Raw genomic sequence first — 20,710 nt, 5'->3', positions numbered from 1 at the left:
ATCGGGATGAGGTAGTCAGGGTGGCCTGTGGAAGGACAGGGGATGAGGTAGGTAGGGTGGCCTGTGGAAGGACAGGGGATGAGGTAGGTAGGGTGGCCTGTGGAAGGACAGGGGATGAGGTAGGTAGGGTGGCCTGTGGAAGGTCAGGGGATGAGGTAGTCAGGGTGGCCTGTGGAAGGTCAGGGGATGAGGTAGTCAGGGTGGCCTGTGGAAGGACAACTTCGTTTCTCCTGGCTGTTGATCATTTTGTTGGGTGACCTCAGTAACCCATGGTTACCCACATTCAGATACCAAATCTGACGCAGAATTCTGACATAGGCAGCCACATGTGAGAAAACCCTTCTGTAGAGCAAAGCATGCCTCAGCAGGCCATGGTATGCATGAGGAAATTTGTGATGGTTCAGAACAAAACTAGGTTTCCCTGAAAGAACCATGTCACTCTGTAGGTGACAAAAACCTGAAAAGATTGAGGTCAGATGAGGGATCAAAGAGGGACTTTCCAGATCAAGAAGTGCAAGCTCTGGCTAGTTCCTGTCAGGCTTTGCCTTGGCACACATGACAAACAGTCTCTAATGGGTCTCCAGTAGTGCTGGAGAGATCATGGAGTGAGTGCTGAGGAAATGAACGTGTCACTGTGTAAAGTGCTTTCTTACTGTGAGAGGTTAGGGACCATGTAAAAAGCCAGGTAAGCCAGGCATAATGTACACCTTTACTCCCAGCACTTGGGGGGGAAGAGGCAGGGAGAGTTCCAGGACAGCCATGGCTACACAGAGACACGCTATCATGAAAAACAAATTGAAAAGCCAAGTGTAGGAAGGCGGAAATGGGAGGATTCTGGGATTCACTGGCCAGCCAATCTAGTTGAAATATTCAGCTCCAGTTTCAGTGAGAGACTTTGTCTCTCTCTCTCTCTTTTTTTTTTTTTTAAGACAATAGTAAGGTAAAGAAGCAACTGAGGAAGATACCTCAGGCTGACTTGTGATCTACACACACAGCCACAAAGAAGAAAATAGAGTAAAAAACCTAAATCAAGTTAAGAAGTCATCCAGGGAGAGTTCAAAAAGGAAGGAAAGTGATGGGGCTTTTCTAGCCTGTACACAGAGTCATTTGGTTTTAAAGGTAAACAGATTTTCAAGCCAGGTGGTAAAAAACTCCAATTCCTTATTTTAGTTACTTTGTTTCTTTTATTGCACACTACATAGTGGATGGAGGTGTGCTGAATGTCAGGCAGTCATGAAATAGCTCGCACAGAGCAGTAGTGAGTGGGCACCACTCTGCACCCATCCTGTCCAGCCAGCAGCCACCTCTCTTGTTCTCTCAGGTACTCACCTGTCCTTAGCTCAGCTGTAGCTCGAAGGACCAGAACTCTGAGCACAGAATGTGCAGAAGGGAAGCCGGTAGCCTTACTTGACCGATGTTGCTGGAAAAAGCAACAGAAGAACTTGTCGAACTTTAAGCACCAGTTTCCTGAGTTGAATACATGCATCCACACAAGTTATTTTATTTACAAACGAAGCAGAATATTGAGCTCAGTGGTTAAGAGCACAAATTGCTCTTGAATAGGACCCAAGTTTGGTTCCCAGCACCCATGTCAAGTGACTCACAACCACCTGTAATCCCAGCTCCAGGGGAATCTGTCCCCTGTCCTTGGGCACTGCACATACCCACACACATGCATGTAATTAATAAGAGTAAATCATTTTTTAAAAAAGCAGAAGACTGCATTCTGCCGTCTATTAGTAAATCTTGTTTGATTTTATTTCACATGTGTGTGTGTGCGCGCGCGCGCGCGAGCATTTGTATGGAGACCAGAGGACAACTTCCGTTGTCATTCCTCTGTTGCTTTTTGAGACAGAGTGTTTCAGTGGCCTAGACTTCACTGACTAGGTTAGGCTAGCTATGGGACAAGCTCCAGGGATCAGCTTGTTTCCATCTCCCCATTGAATTACACACACTTCACAAATTTTTCCTGTGGGTTCTGGGGATTCAATTGCGTCACCCTGCTTTCACAAGCACTTTGCTGACTAAACCATCTCTCTCTGCCCTAAAATTTCTATTGGGAACATGGAGTGTATTTGAGGTATTGTTTGTTTGGAGACAAGGTTGCACTATGTAGCGCTGTCTGTCCTGGACCAGGCTGGCCTTGAATGCACAGGGCTGTTACACAGAGAAACCTTGTCTAGAAATATTCTGTTTTCATACTAATTCTCTAGTAGCAGCCTTTGCCTTTTTCTCATTGAGAAGATGAGATTGCATTATAGGAAAGACTCCCTCGGAGGGTAGAGAGTTGCTGAAATTTTGTGTTGAAAGCTACTACTCCCTGGAAACTGTTCTCATTAAAGGTTTGTTTCCTCTTGTAGGACACCATGAAACTCCTCTGTCTGCATCCACCAAGATGCTGGAGAGATTTCCTAACAACCTGCCCAAACATCGAGAAAATGTGATTCCTGCTGATTCTGAAAAAAGGAGCTTTGAGGAAGTGAGTGGGAAGGGAATCAGTGTTTCTGTCTTTTCCTAACAAGTGTTAGGGAGGTAGGACAGGGTCTCTGCTGGTCCACCCCAGATCTTCTCATAGTGTACCTTGTCCTGAAGCCAAAGAGGACAAGACTGGAAAGGGCCACTGGGCTGGGAGCTCCAGTCAAGAGTCCCCAAAGCACTCAGACTTGCTGTTTTGCCTCCATCTTCTGGTGTGTCCTATTGCTTTCCTGGTCAGATATCAGAGTGTTGGAGACTTTTTTTCTGGCCTCCATGGCCAGCAAAGGGGACTTGGAGGTTTCTGAAGACTTTGGTAAGCAGCTATTCAAGCCTGAAAGCCGGCATCCCCACTGAGTGGGAGGGTGGCGAAGAAGTGGACTGGACTGGGAAGATTTTAAAGAACGAGAGCTACTAATATGGGTCATCTGGGCTCTAACAAAACACTTGAGAGATGTAGTTTTTGTTTATTTGGCTATTTAGTTAGTTTTTTTAGACAAGGTCTCATTATGTAGTACTCCTAAAACTCACTATGTAGACCAGGCTGGCCTCAAACTCACAAATCTACCTATCCTCTGTCTCTTAAATTCTGGGATTAAAGACATGTACCACTACAGCTGGCCTTAGGTTTTATTTAAAAGCAGAGGAATATTACAGTCTTTTAAGTCCAAGGTACCATTTCTCTGTTCATCACCAATGGAATTAGCTGAATCGAAGAAATAGGCTGATTTCTAAATGAGATCCTGAACTGCATGGCTCTAAGATCTTATTAAAGTCTTGTATATTTATTATTGCATACTTACAAAAAACTATAATGAAGAAAATAAGAGAATACAATTAATCTTATGCCCAGAGGTAGCCATGGTCAAATTTTATACTTAACCATCTGAGCTTGAGCAAAGGTGTCTTTGAAATTTTTAACATTGATGTAGTATGTGTGTACGTATACATACATGTCATGGTGCAGGTGTGAAAATCAAGACAACTTGCATAAATTGCTTTTTCCCTTTCACCCAGAGATCAAACTCAGACTGTCAGACTTGCTGGCAGTGTCTTCAGCCACTAAGCCATCTTGATATGAACAAAGGGCCGAAGAGGCTAGAAGCTGAAAGTACAGGTTGCGAACAGCCTGATGTGGGTCCTGAGAACCAAGCTCAGATCCTCTGCAACAGCAGTGCCTTAATTTAACCACTGAGCCATCTCTCCAGCCCCACAACTGTCTTTTTAAATACTCCTGAGCAGTTAATATCTAAATAAATATTCTCCCTGTCACATGCTCAGCACAGATTTCTCAGCCACGTGCTACATACCAAACAAGCCATACTCCCCGTGCATCGCAGGATAAGGGAGGCATGAACACAGAGGCATATTCCTGGATGGACTCAGAGAGCAGCTGAAGGGGAGAGAAGGACATCAAAGGCTGTTGTCTTGTAGGGAGACTGTAGTGCTGCAAGCATGTGGAGAACCTGTGTGAGGGCTGGAGAGACGGCTCAGTGGTTAAGAGCATGTACTGCTCTTCCAGGGGTCTTAGCACCCACAAGGTGGCTCACAACCATCTGTAATGGGATCTGATGCCCTCTTCTGGTGTGTCTGAAGACAGCTACAATGTACTCACATAAAGTAAATAATTTCATCCTTAAAAACAGAAAAGAAGCAAAACCTAGTGTGCAAGGTCAGGAAGTTGTATTAACTTTGTTGTACAAACAGGGAGCACTAGCTGCTTGTGTTCAGACCAGTGCACATCTCTAAACTGTTCTAGGAAACTCTGAGATTCTGTGGAACTTGGAAGGAAGCTACGTGCTTATCTGATTTAATTCGGAGCTTCTATAAGCATTTACTTTTTGTTTATTTTATTTTCCATAAGCATTTTAAAAAGGAATCTGATACTTTTCTGTAAATTTGAAAAACAACCTAAGGAAGTGGCTTTATTGCTTTGTTAGGTATGCTAGGCTGCATGTATCTAATATACATATGTACAACCATTGAGTTGTTTTTGTTGTTTGTGTGTGTGTGTGCGTGCGCATGCGTGCGTTACAGTATGGGGTTTGCATAAGTGTAAGGAGGCTAGAGGATGTTAGGTGTTCTGTTCTCACTCCCCACCATATTCCCTTGAGGCAGCGTCTCTCCAGTGATCCCCGTCTCCACCCTCCCGCACTGATGGGGTTACCGGTGCACATACACTTCTGTATCTGGCTTTTTATGTGGGTTCTTGGGATTTGAATTTAGATCTTCATATTTATACAGCCCTGCTTTGTTTTTGTGGTTTGATCTGTTTGTAGTGTGGAGATTAAACCCGAGACCTTCTGTATGCCCCAGCTAACTTTATTTTTCAGTGTAAAAAGGTATCAAATTGATGACCAACTTTCACCAAACTTTTTTCCATATATGATTTAGGTGATTTTATAGTTTTCTTTAACTTGCAAATCTATTATCAAAGAAGTTGTAGATTTATCATTGAAATTAATATTGAAATTTATCATTGAAAATTTTTAAAGAATGTCAGTGTCTAAAGGTATTTCCAAATATATTGTTCTAAAATCTCTGTAGAATTGTGTGGCCTCTCACAGCAATTGCTTTAAAAGAAGCAACAGTCTTCTGGTCCATCAGAATTTTGATGAACTAGAAAAAAATTTATTTTAGTCCAACATTTTAAATAGACATGGCTTCTCTTGAATACTAGCTTCCTCTATATCTAGCTAGACATTGAGAAAATCTCTTCTATACAAGGTTATCAACCTGGTTGGCCAGACTTCAGAAAACACACCAACCACCGTATCTCAGGACGTAGAAGAGAAGCTGTCTCGTGCCCCTGCCAAGCCCGAGACCCCTGTGGACTCCATGCTCAAGGACATGGCTACTATCATCCTGAGCACCTTCCTGCTGGTTGGATGGGTGGCATTCATCATCACTTACCCCCTGGTAAGGCTTGCTCTTTCTTACTGTCCTCCAAGTTCTGGTACCTCCCTGTCAGTCACTGGGTGTCAGTGGGGGCCACACAAAAGCAAGCAATGTGTTTCATATTTACAAAGTCAATACTTGAGCCAGATGTGGTATTGCATACTTTTAATTGTAACACTTGGGAGTTTAAGGCTAACCTGGTCTATATAGCCTTGCTATGGCAAGTCAAAACCAGCCAGGGCTATATTGTGAGGAAAAAAAAAAAAGAAGTATTTGCATATCTTCAAAAACATCATTAGAAATACTAGCTTCTCATAAAAGGACAGTTTTGATTTTGGTTTTTGGTTTTGGGTTCTTTTTTTTTTCCCTTGGGGGGCCTATTTGTTAAAGATATATTTACTTTGTCAGTACCCCGTTGCTTTCTTCAGACACCACCATGTGGTTGCTGGGAATTGAATTCAGGACCTTACAAGAATAGTCAGTGCTCTTTACTACTGAGCCATCTCTCCAGCTCCCAAAAGGACAATTTGTAACTAAATTGTAGTGTTTTTTAAGAAAGGGTATACTAGCTGATGTATACCTCTACCTAAGATCATTTAAAATAGTTAATTGAATCTTGTTTTTTAAAGGAAGGATTTAACAGATGAAAATCTACTCCCTCCCACTACCTATGAGGTCTAAAGTATAAAGGGTGCTATAGCGATTCCTTTCACTTCCTTCTTACAGAGAAGTCAAAATAATGATAATGTATTTGAGTAGGTAAGGCAATAAATAGTCCCCTCAGCAAGTTACTCAAGCCTGTGGAACTGTCTCCTCAGAATACCTGTACACAGGCAGCTCACATCTCCATCAGGCAGGGAAGACAGATTTTTGTATGCTTTGCTTTCTGTGGGCAAAGTACCACTACCTAATCTTTTTAACACACTCCTATGAGGTCATTATTATTTATTCTCTGACCACAAAAGAAGAAACTAGGCATGGGGAGACTATGTGCCTTCCTGGGCTACTAGGTAGCATATCCAGAACTTTGACCCCCCCCCCCCGTACTCCCCCATAAAAAAGAGCTAGAAAACTCCCCTTTAGTTCACCTTCCATGCCCAGGCTGGAATGTTTACAGACCACTGATGCATCTCATGATGGTGAAGCAAAGCTATCAGAGTATTGAGAATAGGGTATTGAGAGTATTGATCTTAGGTGCAAGACCTTAGCCAGGCACCATGGTCTAGCCCCAACCACACTGCCTCAGTTTGGACTTTCAGCCTTCCTTCTAGAATTCAGGCCAACCTGTTCTAACCTCCCTTCAGGCACAGCTCCTCCTGGTGGCCACTCAATCTCACCAGCCCCTTCCAGGGTTAGACTACAGAAGCCTACAGAAGAGGAAGATTACCGAATCAATTCTGTCTCATTATGGCTTCTCTCTGGCTTTGTACTTTGGCATTCAGATAAAGTCGGCCTGCCTCATTGACCACAGGGAACACCTCTCCCTGTGACTTGTTTCTGCTTGGAGCTAGCTACACTAGCCTGGCTGTGGGTTTCTCTTCACAGAGCATGCATCAACAGCGCCAGCTCCAGAACCAACAATTCCAGAAGGAACTGGAGAAAATTCAGCTCCTGCAGCAGCAGCAGCTGCCCTTCCACCCACACAGAGACCTGACCCAGGACCCTGAATTCCTGGATTCATCTGGCCTCTACTCAGAGAGCTCAGGCACCAGCAGCCCCAGCCCTTCCCCCAGAGCCTCCAACCACTCCCTCAACTCCAGCAGCTCTGCCTCCAAGACTGGCACCAGTCCCTCCCTGGAGCAGGACGATGAGGGTAAGACAGCTCCCATTGTATCTGGGAGCAATACCTAGAACCCAGAGCAACCATGCTCTTCCCAGATTCCTGAGGGCTCACCATGTTCTCCCCTGGCTTTCTCCCACCTACTGGTCTCTGGGATAAAAGGCTGTGAAGTACTATTGAGCAGAGGGAATTTTCCCATCTGGCTTAAGTGAATTCTTGAGACCAGCCACTGGCCAGGTTCAGAAGTGAAGCAATGGCCCATTTTCCTCTTGGGGAGTGGGCTTAGCCATTGTCAGGCCACACACTGGGAGGATTGCCATAGAGATTGTGAAGGAGCCTCAGAGCTTCTAGATCTAAGCATTCTCTTTGTTTTACTGTCAGACCACTTGGGAATGTTCTAGATATGGATCTTTGAGCTAGACTTGTTGTTGAGCATTAACTAAATATGAGGTTCCACAGAGACTCTTTCTCTTTGGAAAAGTTTAAGACTCCTGAGATAATGTAAAGGCAGAAAGGGGATGTAGGAGCAAGGGCAAGCGTTGGAGAGGAGGCAATGTCCTGGGCGTTAATGAGCAGTGGCCTCACTCTTGCCACCAGGAATCTGGCAGTATGAGCCTCTTAAATCCCACATCTTACTCAGAAATCTGGAAGCCCTTTCACTTGCAAAGTTCTTTTCATGATGTCTGTTTAAAATGACCTCTTCTTTTTCCTGTTTTGTCCCAGATGAGGAAACCAGAATGGTGGTTGTTGGGAAAATTTCATTCTGCCCCAAGGATGTCCTGGGCCACGGAGCTGAGGGCACAATTGTATACAAGTGAGTGTCATGGCCCAGTCCCCAGCTGTGGAGGTCTGTCAGGTTCCTGAGGCATAGCAAAGTGACAGTCAAGGCAGGTGAGCGTTGCCTCCACTGAGCTCCCACACCGTCCTACCATGACCAAATGCAACTTGGAGAAGAAGGGACTTACACTTCCACATCACAGTCAAGATGGGAACTCAAGGCAGGAACTGAAATAGAAGCCAAGCAGAAGTGCTGCTTACTGGCTTGCCCCTCTTGGATTCCTCAACCTGTCTTTTATGTACCCCAAGATCACCTGCCCAGGGATGGTCCCCCTCACAACGTGCTGGGCAATCATTAATTCAGAAAGCACACTACAGAATTGCCTACAGGCAAATCTTATGGAGTTGTTTTCTCAGTTGAGAATCCATCTTCCTGAATGACTGGACTCTAGTTTGTGTCAAGCTGACTTAGTGCTAGTCAGGACAGGGCCTCTGGGCCTTGAAGCTGAGGCAGTGATTCTGGAATAAGGAACATTGGTGTCTTACAGAGCTGATCTCATGTCTATAGCCCAGTGCACTAACCAGACTCGACTACTGCTTCTTGTCCTACAGAGGTATGTTTGACAACCGTGATGTGGCCGTAAAGAGGATCCTCCCTGAGTGTTTTAGCTTTGCAGACCGTGAGGTCCAGCTGCTTCGAGAATCAGACGAGCACCCGAATGTGATCCGCTACTTTTGCACAGAGAAGGACCGGCAGTTCCAGTACATTGCCATTGAGTTGTGTGCAGCTACCCTGCAAGAGGTGGGTCTGACTGGCCTTCTAGTGCCCAGGGTCAGTGACAGCTTTGCCACAGCCACTAGCTTCTTATCCTACCAACTGGCATTTGTTTAGGAGGTACATGCTTACTGGTCTTAAACATCTATCTATGTCTGTCTGTCTGTCTGTCTGTCTCCAACCACTTGACCACCAGCCACAAATACAGAGTCCTGGAGGTTATGTGCTGTGACCTTGCCTCTGTGTCTCTTACAGTATGTGGAGCAGAAGGACTTTGCCCACCTTGGCCTGGAGCCCATCACTTTGCTTCAGCAGACCACCTCAGGCCTGGCACACCTGCATTCTCTCAACATTGGTAAGAATATCCTCTTTGCCAGGCTAAAAGGCCCAGGGTGGGGCGACTTCTGACTTTTGTAGGAGAAAAGGGTGTTTAAGTGGTCTCTTGACAGGTTTTGTAGGAGTTTGGGAAAGAATTTTAGGTAATTGAACACTGAACACTTTGAAGACGACAGCAGGTGTTAGGAAGCGGACAAAGACCCACAACCCTTGTAGGAAGCGGGGTCACTTGTGGTGAGCATGGGATGAATTTGGAATTCTACCCCAGTTCACAGAGACCTGAAGCCCCACAACATCCTCCTCTCCATGCCCAACGCACATGGCCGGATCAAGGCGATGATCTCTGACTTTGGCCTCTGCAAGAAGCTGGCAGTGGGCAGGCACAGTTTCAGCCGCCGTTCAGGGGTGCCCGGCACTGAAGGCTGGATCGCCCCGGAGATGCTGAGTGAGGACTGCAAGGAGAACCCTGTAAGTAAACAGTATTTTTAAAGAAAACCATGGCAGCAGCCCAAAATATTTCAAGGTTAGGGTGCCAGGCAAATACGCTTACAGAATGACGTTCCTTTTAAGTTTCTCACATTTTATGTTCTGAGAAAGGCAGATGTGAACAGTGTCTCTTTCCCGACCTTCCATCACTTTTACCCCCTTTTCCCATGGAAACCTGGACAATCAGGCCTTGCCTACGATGAGCAGACCTCCAGTTTTCATTTGTCTGTTTTGTTTCCCCAGAGGTTTGTTTTAAGAATTGCTAGACATACAGACTATTGAAAGAATTTTAAAGCCTACATACTTCCACCCCAAATCACTGTAAATACTTAATACATTTTTCCGTCTTCCTATACTTACCAGTGGCTGCACCATGTGCTTATAGGAGCAGGTATCTCAGCCCCTCACCCCTATATGTTCAGCCCTTGTTTCCTAAGGACAGACCCTCTCCCACCTCCCTGCCACACCTGAGCAGTCAGCATCTTCTGTCCTGTTTCCTAACACTCAGCCCATGTTCACATTCCCCAGAAACCCCCAAGTCTTTCACAACTCGTTTTGTATCCAGGACTCCCTCCAGTGCTAGATTGGACTTTGCATTCCTAGCAACCTCCCTAGCAACCTCCCTAGCCGTTCTGTTCTCTGATGCTCACTCTTGAGGACTGCCTTGTTCTAGGCTGCTTGCTCACTTCCTCATGGCTAGAAGTTAAATTTAGAGGCTTGTTTAGATTCAAGAGGAAAGACAGTTGGGTCTCTGAGTTCAAGGCCTGCCTGGTCTACACGGTGAGTTCTAGTATTCCCAGGGCTACACAGAGAAACCCTGTCTTGAAAAACAAAACAACTGTGTACATTCAAGAGAAATGTTTCAGGCAAGAATAGATTGCAAGTCACTGCCAAGGATGAACGATGGTGGATTGTACCCTGATCAGTGATGCTAACTTGGGGCACCTGGCAGAGCCAGGATCCCAGATTGTCAGCCCATAAGCCAATGACTTTGACATCAGTCCGAACACTAGGTCAACACTATGGGGTGTCTCTTGCTGTTTTGGGCAATTCACATTCATTAGCCACATATCCATAGGGGCTAAAGTGAAGTCAGGGCTGTGAGTGAACTGACAACTGTCTGAGGCCTCCTGCTCTGCATTTCTTTCAGACCTACACAGTGGACATCTTCTCTGCAGGCTGTGTCTTTTACTATGTCATCTCTGAGGGCAACCATCCTTTTGGCAAATCCTTGCAGCGGCAGGCCAACATCCTCCTGGGCGCCTGCAGTCTCGACTGCTTCCACTCAGACAAGCACGGTGAGCAGGTGGACTGGGCAGTAAAACCTTCCAGCTGCTGTCTGGCCTCAGGAGATGCTGAACCAGAGCTGACAGAGGCTGGCTAAACATCCTCGGAGTACTGAGGCACTGAGCTGGGGAAGGCACCCTCTGGAGACTCCTGACCAGAGTCTCTGTGCTCTGTGCACTGGACTCTGTTTTCGTGACAGCCATGGTTATAAGACATAGTCTGACCAGCAAGGATAGACAGGTTGTCCTTGCTCTGTGACTTGCACACAACGCATAGTTCCTCCTGACTGGGAAATTTGCTAGAGTATTAGATTAAAGCACCCCAGTATAAAAAGATTTAAATGAAATAATTGTTTTGCTTATGAGTGTTTTTCCTTATTTATTGTAGAAAAACACATTAGCATAAAGACCCATATTTTTATTATACAGGGATAGATATTTGCTGTCAATTCCTTTGTATATGTCATTTTAATTGCCCGTCTAGATATGTGTACTAACTTTTGTAAAAATGGACCTGGGAGCAGTGGTACACACCTTTAATCCCAGAACAACAGACACATGTGCTACAATTCTATTAATTAGAGGCCAGCCTGATCTACATCGTGAGTTCTAGGACAGCCAAGACTGCACAACAATAAAAAGATGGGGTTAAGGGGTTAGCAAGATGTCTCACTGGCTAAAGGCACTTGCCTGACTGCCTAATGACTGGATTTAATCCCTAGGACCCACCCACATGTTAGAAGGAGAAAACTAACTTCTTACAAGTTGTCCTCTGACCTCCACATACGTACTGTGTCACATACACATGTCCTCCCCTATATACAAATTTTAAAAAATGTGAAAAAAGAAGAGGGGTTAAGGCTAAGGTGTTTGAACATACCTGTAATTCTAACACTTGATGCTGAATCTCAAATTTGAGACCAACCTAGGATGTTGCAGGGAGTTTCGGCCTGAGCTGATCGGCCCCTGTGGTAGTAGAGATGAGGTTCAGTAATACATGTACAGCAGTCTCATTGTTTTTCAACTTCATCTTTTTTGAGTTTTTTTGTTTAATTAGTCAGGTCTCTTTGTGAAATCCAGGCTAGCCTAAGTCTTCCTGTGTAAGTCAGACTAGTCTCAAAATCATGGTCTTCCTGCCTCATCTCCTTGAGTACTGACTGGTATTACAAGTCCATTGTGCCTTACCTTGAATGTCTTTCTAACCATCCAAACTTACTCCACCGCCCTTTTTAACAGCTCAGGTTTGGGATATTTTTAACCACTACTTTTCACAAACCACATAATGAAAATCTGTTACCAAATGTTTGGTGTGAATTCTTCATTATTTTATTTTAATCAACTCCTGTAGCAGAAGGTTGTATCAGAGGGTATGCAGGGGCTTGGGAGATGACTCAGTTGGTAAAGTACTTATCACAAACACATGAGAACTTGAGTTTGGATCCTCAACACTCAGGTTAAAAAAAAAAAAAAGCCTGGTGCTGTGCATCTGTGACCCCAGGACTGGTGAGGAGGATCCTGTGGCTGGCTAATGTGTCTTAGTCAGGGTTTCTATTCCCGCACAAAACATCATGACCAAGAAGCAAGTTGGGAGGAAAGGTTTATTCAGCTTACACTTCCACATTGCTGTTCATCACCAAAGGAAGTCAGGACTGGAACTCTAGCAGGTCAGGAAGCAGGAGCTGATGCAGAGGCCATGGAGGGATGTTACTTACTGGCTTTCTAAATTGGTGATCTCAGGTTTAGTGCAAGACTAACCTCATAAAACAAGGTGGAAAGCAACTAAGGGTGGTATTTGACATAGCCTCTGACCTCCGAGTGCATGCATAACACACGAGCGTGTGCACATCTGTACAATGGAAGCACACAACTGTAGGAGGCCACACAAATTTGTAAGGCTTCTGGTACTTCATTTGGGGATAGGTTGGAAATAAAGTAATGGTTGTTTATTTTCCTCCTCTTTAGAGGACGTCATTGCTCGTGAATTGATAGAGAAAATGATTGCGATGGATCCTCAGCAGCGACCCTCTGCAAAGCACGTGCTAAAACACCCATTCTTCTGGAGTCTGGAAAAGCAGCTCCAGTTTTTTCAGGTACCTGGGTCTGTTTCTCCATCAAAATCCTAATGTCTTCCAGATTCTCAAAAGGTAGAAAGGACAAAGAGCAAAACCGATGACCTGTTGCCTGCAGGCAAATGTGATTGACGTTTGTGCAGTAAATCCAGTGTGTAAAGGAACTGTGCTAGAGTGGAGCACACAGTTCAGGCTAGCTAGTCTAGCCTTGACCATCTACACACCAGAGAGACTGAGAGCCAGTAGCTGCTCAGTCCACAAAACTGGGTTGCCTCAGCAGTTAGTCTACACTGAAGACCTGAAGATTAGAGACCCCCTGGCCTTAAGCCACAGTGGAAAGCCGAAGGAGCTGGAAGGACGGCAGCAACAGAGTGGGGCAGCAAGAAGCAAAGGCCGTGGGCCAGATTCCTTCCCTGAGATCTCTCCATAGCAGCCCGCCTGTCAGAGGAGGCCCTTTGCTTTATGCTAATCCTTTCTGGAACTGCCCTCACAGACACACCCAGGCATTTGTCTTAGTGGACAACTAAAATTAACTATCACATTTTCAGTGTTTTCATATAAATAGTAGTATAATTGGGATCAAACTATATATGTGTGTGTATATGTATATATGTATGTATATATATATACACATATATATGTATGTATATAGTGTTATATATATAGTGTTTTATATATAGTGTTCTATCCTGCTTTTTAAAACACATACATAAAATCATGACTATAACAGTCTATCATGTGAATGTGCCAGCTTTTTTTATTTCTTTAAAAGATTAGTTTTTTTAAATATTATATTTATGAATGCTTTGCCTGCATGTATGTCTGTGCACCATGCATGTAGCTGGTAGCTGTGGAGTTCAGAAGAATGTGTCAGATCCCCTGGAGCTGGAGCTACAGAAGATCGAGACATAGTGTGGATGCTAGGAACCAAACCCAGGTCCTCTGTGAGAGCAGAAAGTAATCTTAACTATTGAGCCATCTCTCCAGCCCCTAATTGTGCCCTAATTGTTAAACTTCATATCTGGGGATTCCTAACGATCACAAAAATGGACCAGGTGCTCCAGAGAGCCCCTCTTCCCACCTTCCAGTTCTAGTGTTCATTCTGTACTGGTCCACCCCCACATGACTTTAAATTTCTTCTTTATGTGTGTAAGTGTTTACTTGCTTTGTAGAGACAAGTGTATGCATGTACACCGTGTATTTACTCTGGTACCCACAGAGGTCAACATGGAGTGTTGGCTCTCCTGAAACAAGTACAGATGATTTGTTGGCTGCCACAAACCTGGTCCTCTGTGAGAGCATAAAGTGTTCGTAACTATTGAGCCGTCTTCTGAAGCAAATCCCAGATACCATATAATTTCATTAGCCGTTGAGATGTTCTATTTCAAGGATGTCTGAAGCACAGGATGAATTAAACTTTCCCCATTATGCTTTGGCTCCGTGGAGATGTGTTTTGTACCTATAGCTCTATGTAAATGTGCTTTGTGTGAGTGTGAACACCCAGAGGTGGATGTGTGCCCTGCATACAGGTACACCTCTATAACATCTCTCTCTTGTCATGGAGGGGACCTCTGCAAGTTTTTCCCAGTGGGTGACAGATACATCTGCTCACAGAGAAAAAAGTCAGTGGATCAGGGTAGATGCCTGCTGCCTAGCTTTGAGGACCCTGTAGCCTAGGCCTAAGAGGAATGTCCGTTTTCATACAACTCACACTCCAGTGCCTACTCTGTAGCTTATTGTGCACAAACCCCAAATCCCTATCCCTGACCAGCACCTGTTGCCTGTTTTCCCTCCAGGATGTGAGTGACCGAATAGAAAAGGAGTCCCTGGATGGCCCAATTGTGCGGCAGTTGGAGAGAGGCGGGAGAGCTGTGGTCAAGATGGACTGGCGGGAGAACATCACTGTCCCCTTGCAGACAGGTGACCATGCTGAGGCAGGAGGAAACATTTTGAAAGCTGCAGCTACTACCGAGAACTTGATGTAGACAAGGCAGCTCCAGCTGTTGGAGTTCCAAAGCCCTCTTCTTGGATTTGAGACTTACTTGAGCATGTTCTTGTGGGCTTGATCAAAGGGATGCAGTTTTATGTTTTGTCTCTTGAGTGACAGGTCAGTGATATTGTTGTGCTCTAAGACACTGAACTCCAGATGAGTACCACCTTTGTTTAGGTCCAAGAGGTAGCATCTTTTGTCTTGAGAGTTTGTTTGTTTCTCTTTAGTCCAGTTGCAAGAGCCCAGGAGTTCTCTGTAAAAATTTACTTGCTTAACCATTACATCCCTTAATGTTTTTCTAGATCTGCGCAAATTCAGAACTTACAAAGGTGGCTCTGTCAGAGATCTCCTCCGAGCCATGAGAAATAAGGTAAAGGGCTTATGAGGACTGGGGGGGGGGGGGGCAGCCCCAGCTGAGACTGCCGCCTTATATTCATTTCTGTGTATCTTCTCACAATGGACCCTACCTTGTAGAGGCTGGGCAACCTCAGCTGGATTTAACAAGTGTTTTAGTTACCGTTCTATTCTAGAAAGACACCCTGAGCAGAGGAAGCGTTTTAACTGGAATCCTGCTTGCAGGTCAGAGTGTGAATCCATGACCGTCATGGCAGAGCATGGTAGGCAGGCAGGCAGGCATGGGGCTGGAGCAGAGACCAAGAACTTACATTCTCACCCACAGTGGAGGTAGAGAAAGACACTGGGCCTGGCCTGGGCTTTTGAGACCTCATAGTGACACACCCAGTGACATACCTCCTCCAACAAGGCCACACCTCCTAATTCTTAATGGTCCACCAGCTGGGAACCACACCTTCAGATATATGAGCCTAATGGGGACCATTCCCATACCAATCAATGCACCAAGTAAAAAGGCCATGTCTTCCCTCAGGGAATTTCTCCCCATAGAGTTTAGAATGCAGGATTAAGCTGTAGGGACTGGTCTCTTGGGACACGTGTGCTTCATGGTCTCTTTGCTCACTCATGGTACCGTTTGACTGACTGACAGCTGCTGTCCAAACACTCTCTAACAGGGACTCCTGATTACTTCCCTTTGTAACCCCAGGGCTGTCTTCAGTGAGTTGGGAAGGGTCCCTTTATGTCCTCTTGGAGCCTAGAGATGCTCTTGACCTGTGCTGTCACCAAGCAGCCTTCACTCAGGGCAGACCTTCATAGGAGGCCTGTGCTCCCTCCCAGGCAGCTGAGCCTGAACTGCTTGGAGCTTTACCTCTGAAGGAAGGAAGGCCCAGGACAATGGATGTACTGCGGTGCATGTCTTGCTCGTCCTTTCCTCACAGAGGAGCCCTTAACCCTGTTATCCAGCTGCTCGAGATGTGTGTCTCTGCTTGTTCACAGAAACACCACTACCGGGAGCTCCCTGTGGAGGTTCAGGAGACACTGGGCTCCATCCCCGATGACTTTGTGCGATACTTCACGTCACGCTTCCCCCACCTCCTCTCTCACACCTACCGAGCCATGGAGCTGTGCAGACATGAGAGACTCTTCCAGACCTACTACTGGCATGAGCCCACAGAACCCCAGCCTCCAGTGATTCCAGATGCCCTCTGAGCTAGGGCAGCCCTCTGGTCTGGTGGCCCCAACAATGACCATGGGCCTGATTTCTGCAGTTATAGTTTGTTGCCTCTGGGATTAGCAGGAAGACTAAGCTTCTCAAACCAAGTGCCTTGAGCTGCTGGTCTGCAGCCAGAAGAGGATAGTGCTGATCCTAGGAAGCAGGAGAGGTGACTGCTCATGACCACAGAGACCTGAGGAAATGTGACCCTGAAACTTTGTAGTCGGGGTGTCTACAGAGGTGGGCCTGCCCCAGAGGCCGCAAAAGGAGTAGCATCAGCCTTTCACTGGATGAGCTCGCTTCCCTGTCAACGGATGAACTCACTTCCACTTTTATTTCTTCCTAAAATTCCTGTGGGGTTGCATTTTGGGGGCCTTTCAGTGAGAGAGTGGAAGAATCCTATTTTGCTTGCATGCTAGAAGCAGCCTGGTTGGGGTACAGAGGTGCAGCCTCTGATAGAAATGGTTTGAGAGATGCGGGGTGCTAAGGAAGAGATAGATGCTCAGAGGTGTTGCCGTGAGGACAGGAGGCACCTCCAAGTTACTGTGTCGTGCAGCAAGTTGTGAGAGGGTCATGGAGACTAGTTAGCAATGCCTGTGGACACCTGACGTGTCTGGTTCTGGAAGATGAAGCAGACACTCAGTTCTGGATGTGGTGCTGGCCCAGCACAAGTGGCCTAAATAGTGGCCCCTGATAGGTTGAATCCTGGCCATGTGGGCCAAAGATGAAGAGTTTCTTGGCCACCAGGGAGGCAGCTAAGACTTGACAGGGACAGAGACAGGCTTTCAGATCCAGAGAGAAGCAACTAGAGGGAACCTCCTAGTCACTCAGAGAAGCTCAGAACCAGAGAGTGATACGGTCCCTCTGTCCCGGAGGCCAGCAGATTAGTGAATAGATTGCGAGTCAACACCCTGTGGGCAGAGAGCCAAGGTCGGGTTACCACAGGCTTTTTAGGCCAGCTTTTCTGTTTCTCCTGGCAGGTTTTAATAAGTGTATTGATCATATTGCAGAAAGCTACGTTCGCATAAGTAAATCAAGTGTAGCTTGATACTTGTGAAGAAATTCAAGGTAGAATATCTTCTGTTTTTATGTGGTACCAAAATCACCATTCCCTCAAGGATGTAGAACATCGTGTAAGGCTGAAGAGTAAGACATTCTTGCAACACTGTAAATGTATTAATGTCAAAGTAATTACACCAGTACCATTTTTATCTAAAATTAATTTTTAATTTAAGTCCCAGTCAGAATTTATTGTCTTCTCCCCCCCAGGAGCCTTAGAGGTTAGAATGCAGTCAGGGTCTGTGGGGGAGATTCTGTATAGATTTCCTAGAGCCAGTAGTGGTTTCTGTTGTGTAGTCAGTCCTAGTGAGCTGAGGCTCCATTTTGCTCTGTACTGAGAGTGGCCTCAGCAGCTTCATGCACTGACTGAAGTCACTGCCACTGTGCTGTGTCCCCTAAGAGGTCTTCTGCGTGTGCTAGTTCCAGGCCACTTACCCAAAGCTTCCTCTGCTGCTGTAGAATTTGATCTTCTTACTTTCATGGTGGTCAGAGAGGACTTTTTCTTAATCTCCTACATCTTTGGACCTCATGGGTGACCTTTTTAAACCCTGGCACCACAACACCATGTGTGGCTTCCTGCTCAGTTCTTAGCATAGCACTTTGTCAATGGACCTGAGAGGTAACAGCCAAGACCTCTCGTGAGGAAGTAGAGCGCCTCGTTCCTCATGGGAAGTGCTGAAGTCTTTTCTAAAGGCTCAGCTCTGTGTTACCTCCCAGCTTGCATGGAGTCAGCTTTTCAAATGTTCTCACAATTTACCAGATCAGTCTAACCAATCAAATGTCCAGAAGCCCTCTGTTCATTATACTCGTGTGAAACTTTGTGTAGAGCTGGGTGGGATGTGAGACACTCGGGTCATAGAAGAAGAATACAGGAAAGACTTCTGCCTTTCGAAGCCTCGTGAGAGTCAGCAGCACACAAGTGTCAGGGCAGAAAGAAAATTCCAGTGGTTAGGAAGGGTGTATATTTGGGGTTTGCCCCGCTTGTGCCTTAAAACTGTCCCATCTCAGAATTCATCAGGTTTGGTCCGCTCACTTTCTGTCTGTCCTCTAGTGCATTATGGAAACACTGGGCATCTGGGGTGCTCAGCTGTGCTTAGGCCAGGGCAGCTGTGGCATTACCCATTCACAGAGGCTACTAAGGTCCCACAAGACTGCTAGTTGCCTGCCAGTAGAGCATCTTCAGCTTTAGGATGGAATTGAGCTGTGTCTGTGATGCCATCTTTGTTTTAACCTTGTCTTGTATTGAACGTTCAGGTAGGAAGTGTGCCGTCTCATTAGGTACCAAAGCACTTGCACTTTTGGGAACATAGGTGCCACTTGGTAAATCACTAGGCCATCTAGAGACTGAAGGTGTCCCCTGCTCTTGATACAGCAGTAGCTGCAGGCCCTTCCCATGATGCAATACAGAGAAGATGGAGGTCTGAGGTCACTGGATATGGCTGAGTGGTTTGCGCCAAATTGAAGACAGACACGAGACTCTTCCTTGGGGTCCACTTGACTTTGTGGAGGTTTTGTGCGCACACGATTCAGTTAGCTGCAGCAGCTCCTTTTCCAAAGTAAAAGGCTAATCTGTTGGTTGCTTCTGTGACTGCTGCACAGCCGCCTCGCTGCAAGCTCTCCTGTGCTGGCCCTTGCTTGTCATCTGCAGGGCTTTGTCCCACTCTCCAGCTGTGCCAGGATTCTCTTGTCTGCGTCTGCTCTGTGTTCATCATCTTCATCTTCGTCATCATGGTCCAGAGGTGTAGGAAGAGCCAGAAGTGCAAGCAGTATCTGCCCTGGGAAGAGCCTCTTGAAACCCACCCTGTCCCTGCCCACCCCTCATATCTGGAAGCCATGGTGTTGGCAGCCTGACATCAGCTTCACCTGAAGATTATCAGACCTTCAGCTGAGGTCTGAATTCTTTTAAGCCAAAGTGCCTGCTCCCCCCCCCCCCTTGGTTTTCATGATGAACTAGTTAGTATCTGTGTGTAAATCTGGTTGCTTTCCGCACTTAGTCTCTTCTGTACTTATTAGGAAGCTGCAGACGCCTGTCTGTGCTGAGTCTCCTCTGGAGCAGCCTTATCCAAGAGTCCTGTGGCCTCTTCTCTCCTGTTCCCCATGTGTCTGGTGGGTATAGTATTCCTTCCCAGTTGTCCCTAAAACTGTGACAGGGGAGTCCCCACTCACCTAAGCATTACCAGCCAGCTATATGGCATCCCTACACGAAGACCTTGTGTAGTTCTTTTTGCAATGACATATTTATTGAATCTATTTATATTTATTTAATTTTTACTCTGAAGTATATCCGGTTACAATTGCACTTGCTTAAAGCACATCAGATCTATTTTGGACAATACCCCTGACCATTCTAAAACTGGAAAAGGAAAAGTTACACTGTATCCTGCCACCTTATGGTAGCCTTGTTTTTAAAGGGTGAATGATTTGGTCTGGGTAAAATGTTAATTTTTAGATGATTTTTTAAAAAATCTTGTGCCATGTGTCTTCTCTGTGGACAGTTAATTGTTTAATTGATATGTGCTGATTGTGTGATTCACTCCTTTGTGGAAACGAAAATACTCTTTTTAGCTTTATATTTTATAAACTGCCAGATTGTACAACTTTTATGTGTATTTTTAAAACTCATGATATGAGGATCATTATCTAAGTTAAACGGCCTATTTTTTTTACCTCTTGTACAGTTTTATAATTCTGCTCATTGATGAAGGCAACTTATGCTGAGCCAACCACAAATAAAGGTAGTTTTAGATTTGGGAGTTGCCTTGTTTCTTAAAGACTAGAGTGCCACTCAAAGCAAGGAGCCAGGCCCACCAACGCCAGAACCACAGCGTCTGCATGGCCTGAACAACTGGCTAAGCTTGTGAGAAAATGGCTCCCTGCATCTACAGCTAGGTTTCAGAGTTAGAGCATCCTCCTTGGGGGCTGTTGAAGAAAAGACCACGTTGAAATATTGCAGGAAATTTCCTGAAATGTTAACTGAATTTTAGGAAGGTGGCCCATTGGGACCTACCTACTACAGTGTGGGAATTAGGCTCCCAAGTGAGTAGGATTCTGGACTAAGGTACCTGGGAAGAGAGAAGAGCTTGTGATTAACTCCACTGAAACAGCACTAGGGAAGAGGGACCATCTGACATGGAACATGTTAGCAGCTCACAGGACAGCCGTGCCCCCACGGGGTGTACCAGTGCAGCCTACAGCTAATTTAGAGTCTCCCCATG

At 45.7% G+C, this 20,710-nt stretch overlaps 1 protein-coding gene across 1 annotated transcript in view; it reads left to right on the top strand.

The window, feature by feature from the left end:
* Positions 1–20,224, top strand: part of ERN1 (endoplasmic reticulum to nucleus signaling 1) — an 86,070-nt gene extending 65,846 nt beyond the window's left edge. Inside the window, exons 11-22 of the mRNA XM_080924664.1 lie at positions 2,361–2,479; positions 5,200–5,391; positions 6,916–7,183; positions 7,874–7,964; positions 8,540–8,729; positions 8,958–9,057; positions 9,307–9,506; positions 10,675–10,822; positions 12,773–12,900; positions 14,676–14,799; positions 15,172–15,239; positions 16,220–20,224. Of these exons, the coding sequence (XP_080780790.1) occupies positions 2,361–2,479; positions 5,200–5,391; positions 6,916–7,183; positions 7,874–7,964; positions 8,540–8,729; positions 8,958–9,057; positions 9,307–9,506; positions 10,675–10,822; positions 12,773–12,900; positions 14,676–14,799; positions 15,172–15,239; positions 16,220–16,432 (1,841 nt within the window). The 3' untranslated portion in view covers positions 16,433–20,224. The remainder of the gene's footprint in view (positions 1–2,360; positions 2,480–5,199; positions 5,392–6,915; positions 7,184–7,873; positions 7,965–8,539; positions 8,730–8,957; positions 9,058–9,306; positions 9,507–10,674; positions 10,823–12,772; positions 12,901–14,675; positions 14,800–15,171; positions 15,240–16,219) is intronic.
* The last annotated feature ends 486 nt before the right edge of the window (positions 20,225–20,710 follow it).

Source organism: Micromys minutus, assembly GCF_963924665.1.
Source record: "Micromys minutus genome assembly, chromosome: 10".
In the NCBI taxonomy this organism is placed as follows: Eukaryota; Metazoa; Chordata; class Mammalia; order Rodentia; family Muridae; genus Micromys; species Micromys minutus.
This window is presented reverse-complemented; position numbering and strand designations above follow the sequence as displayed.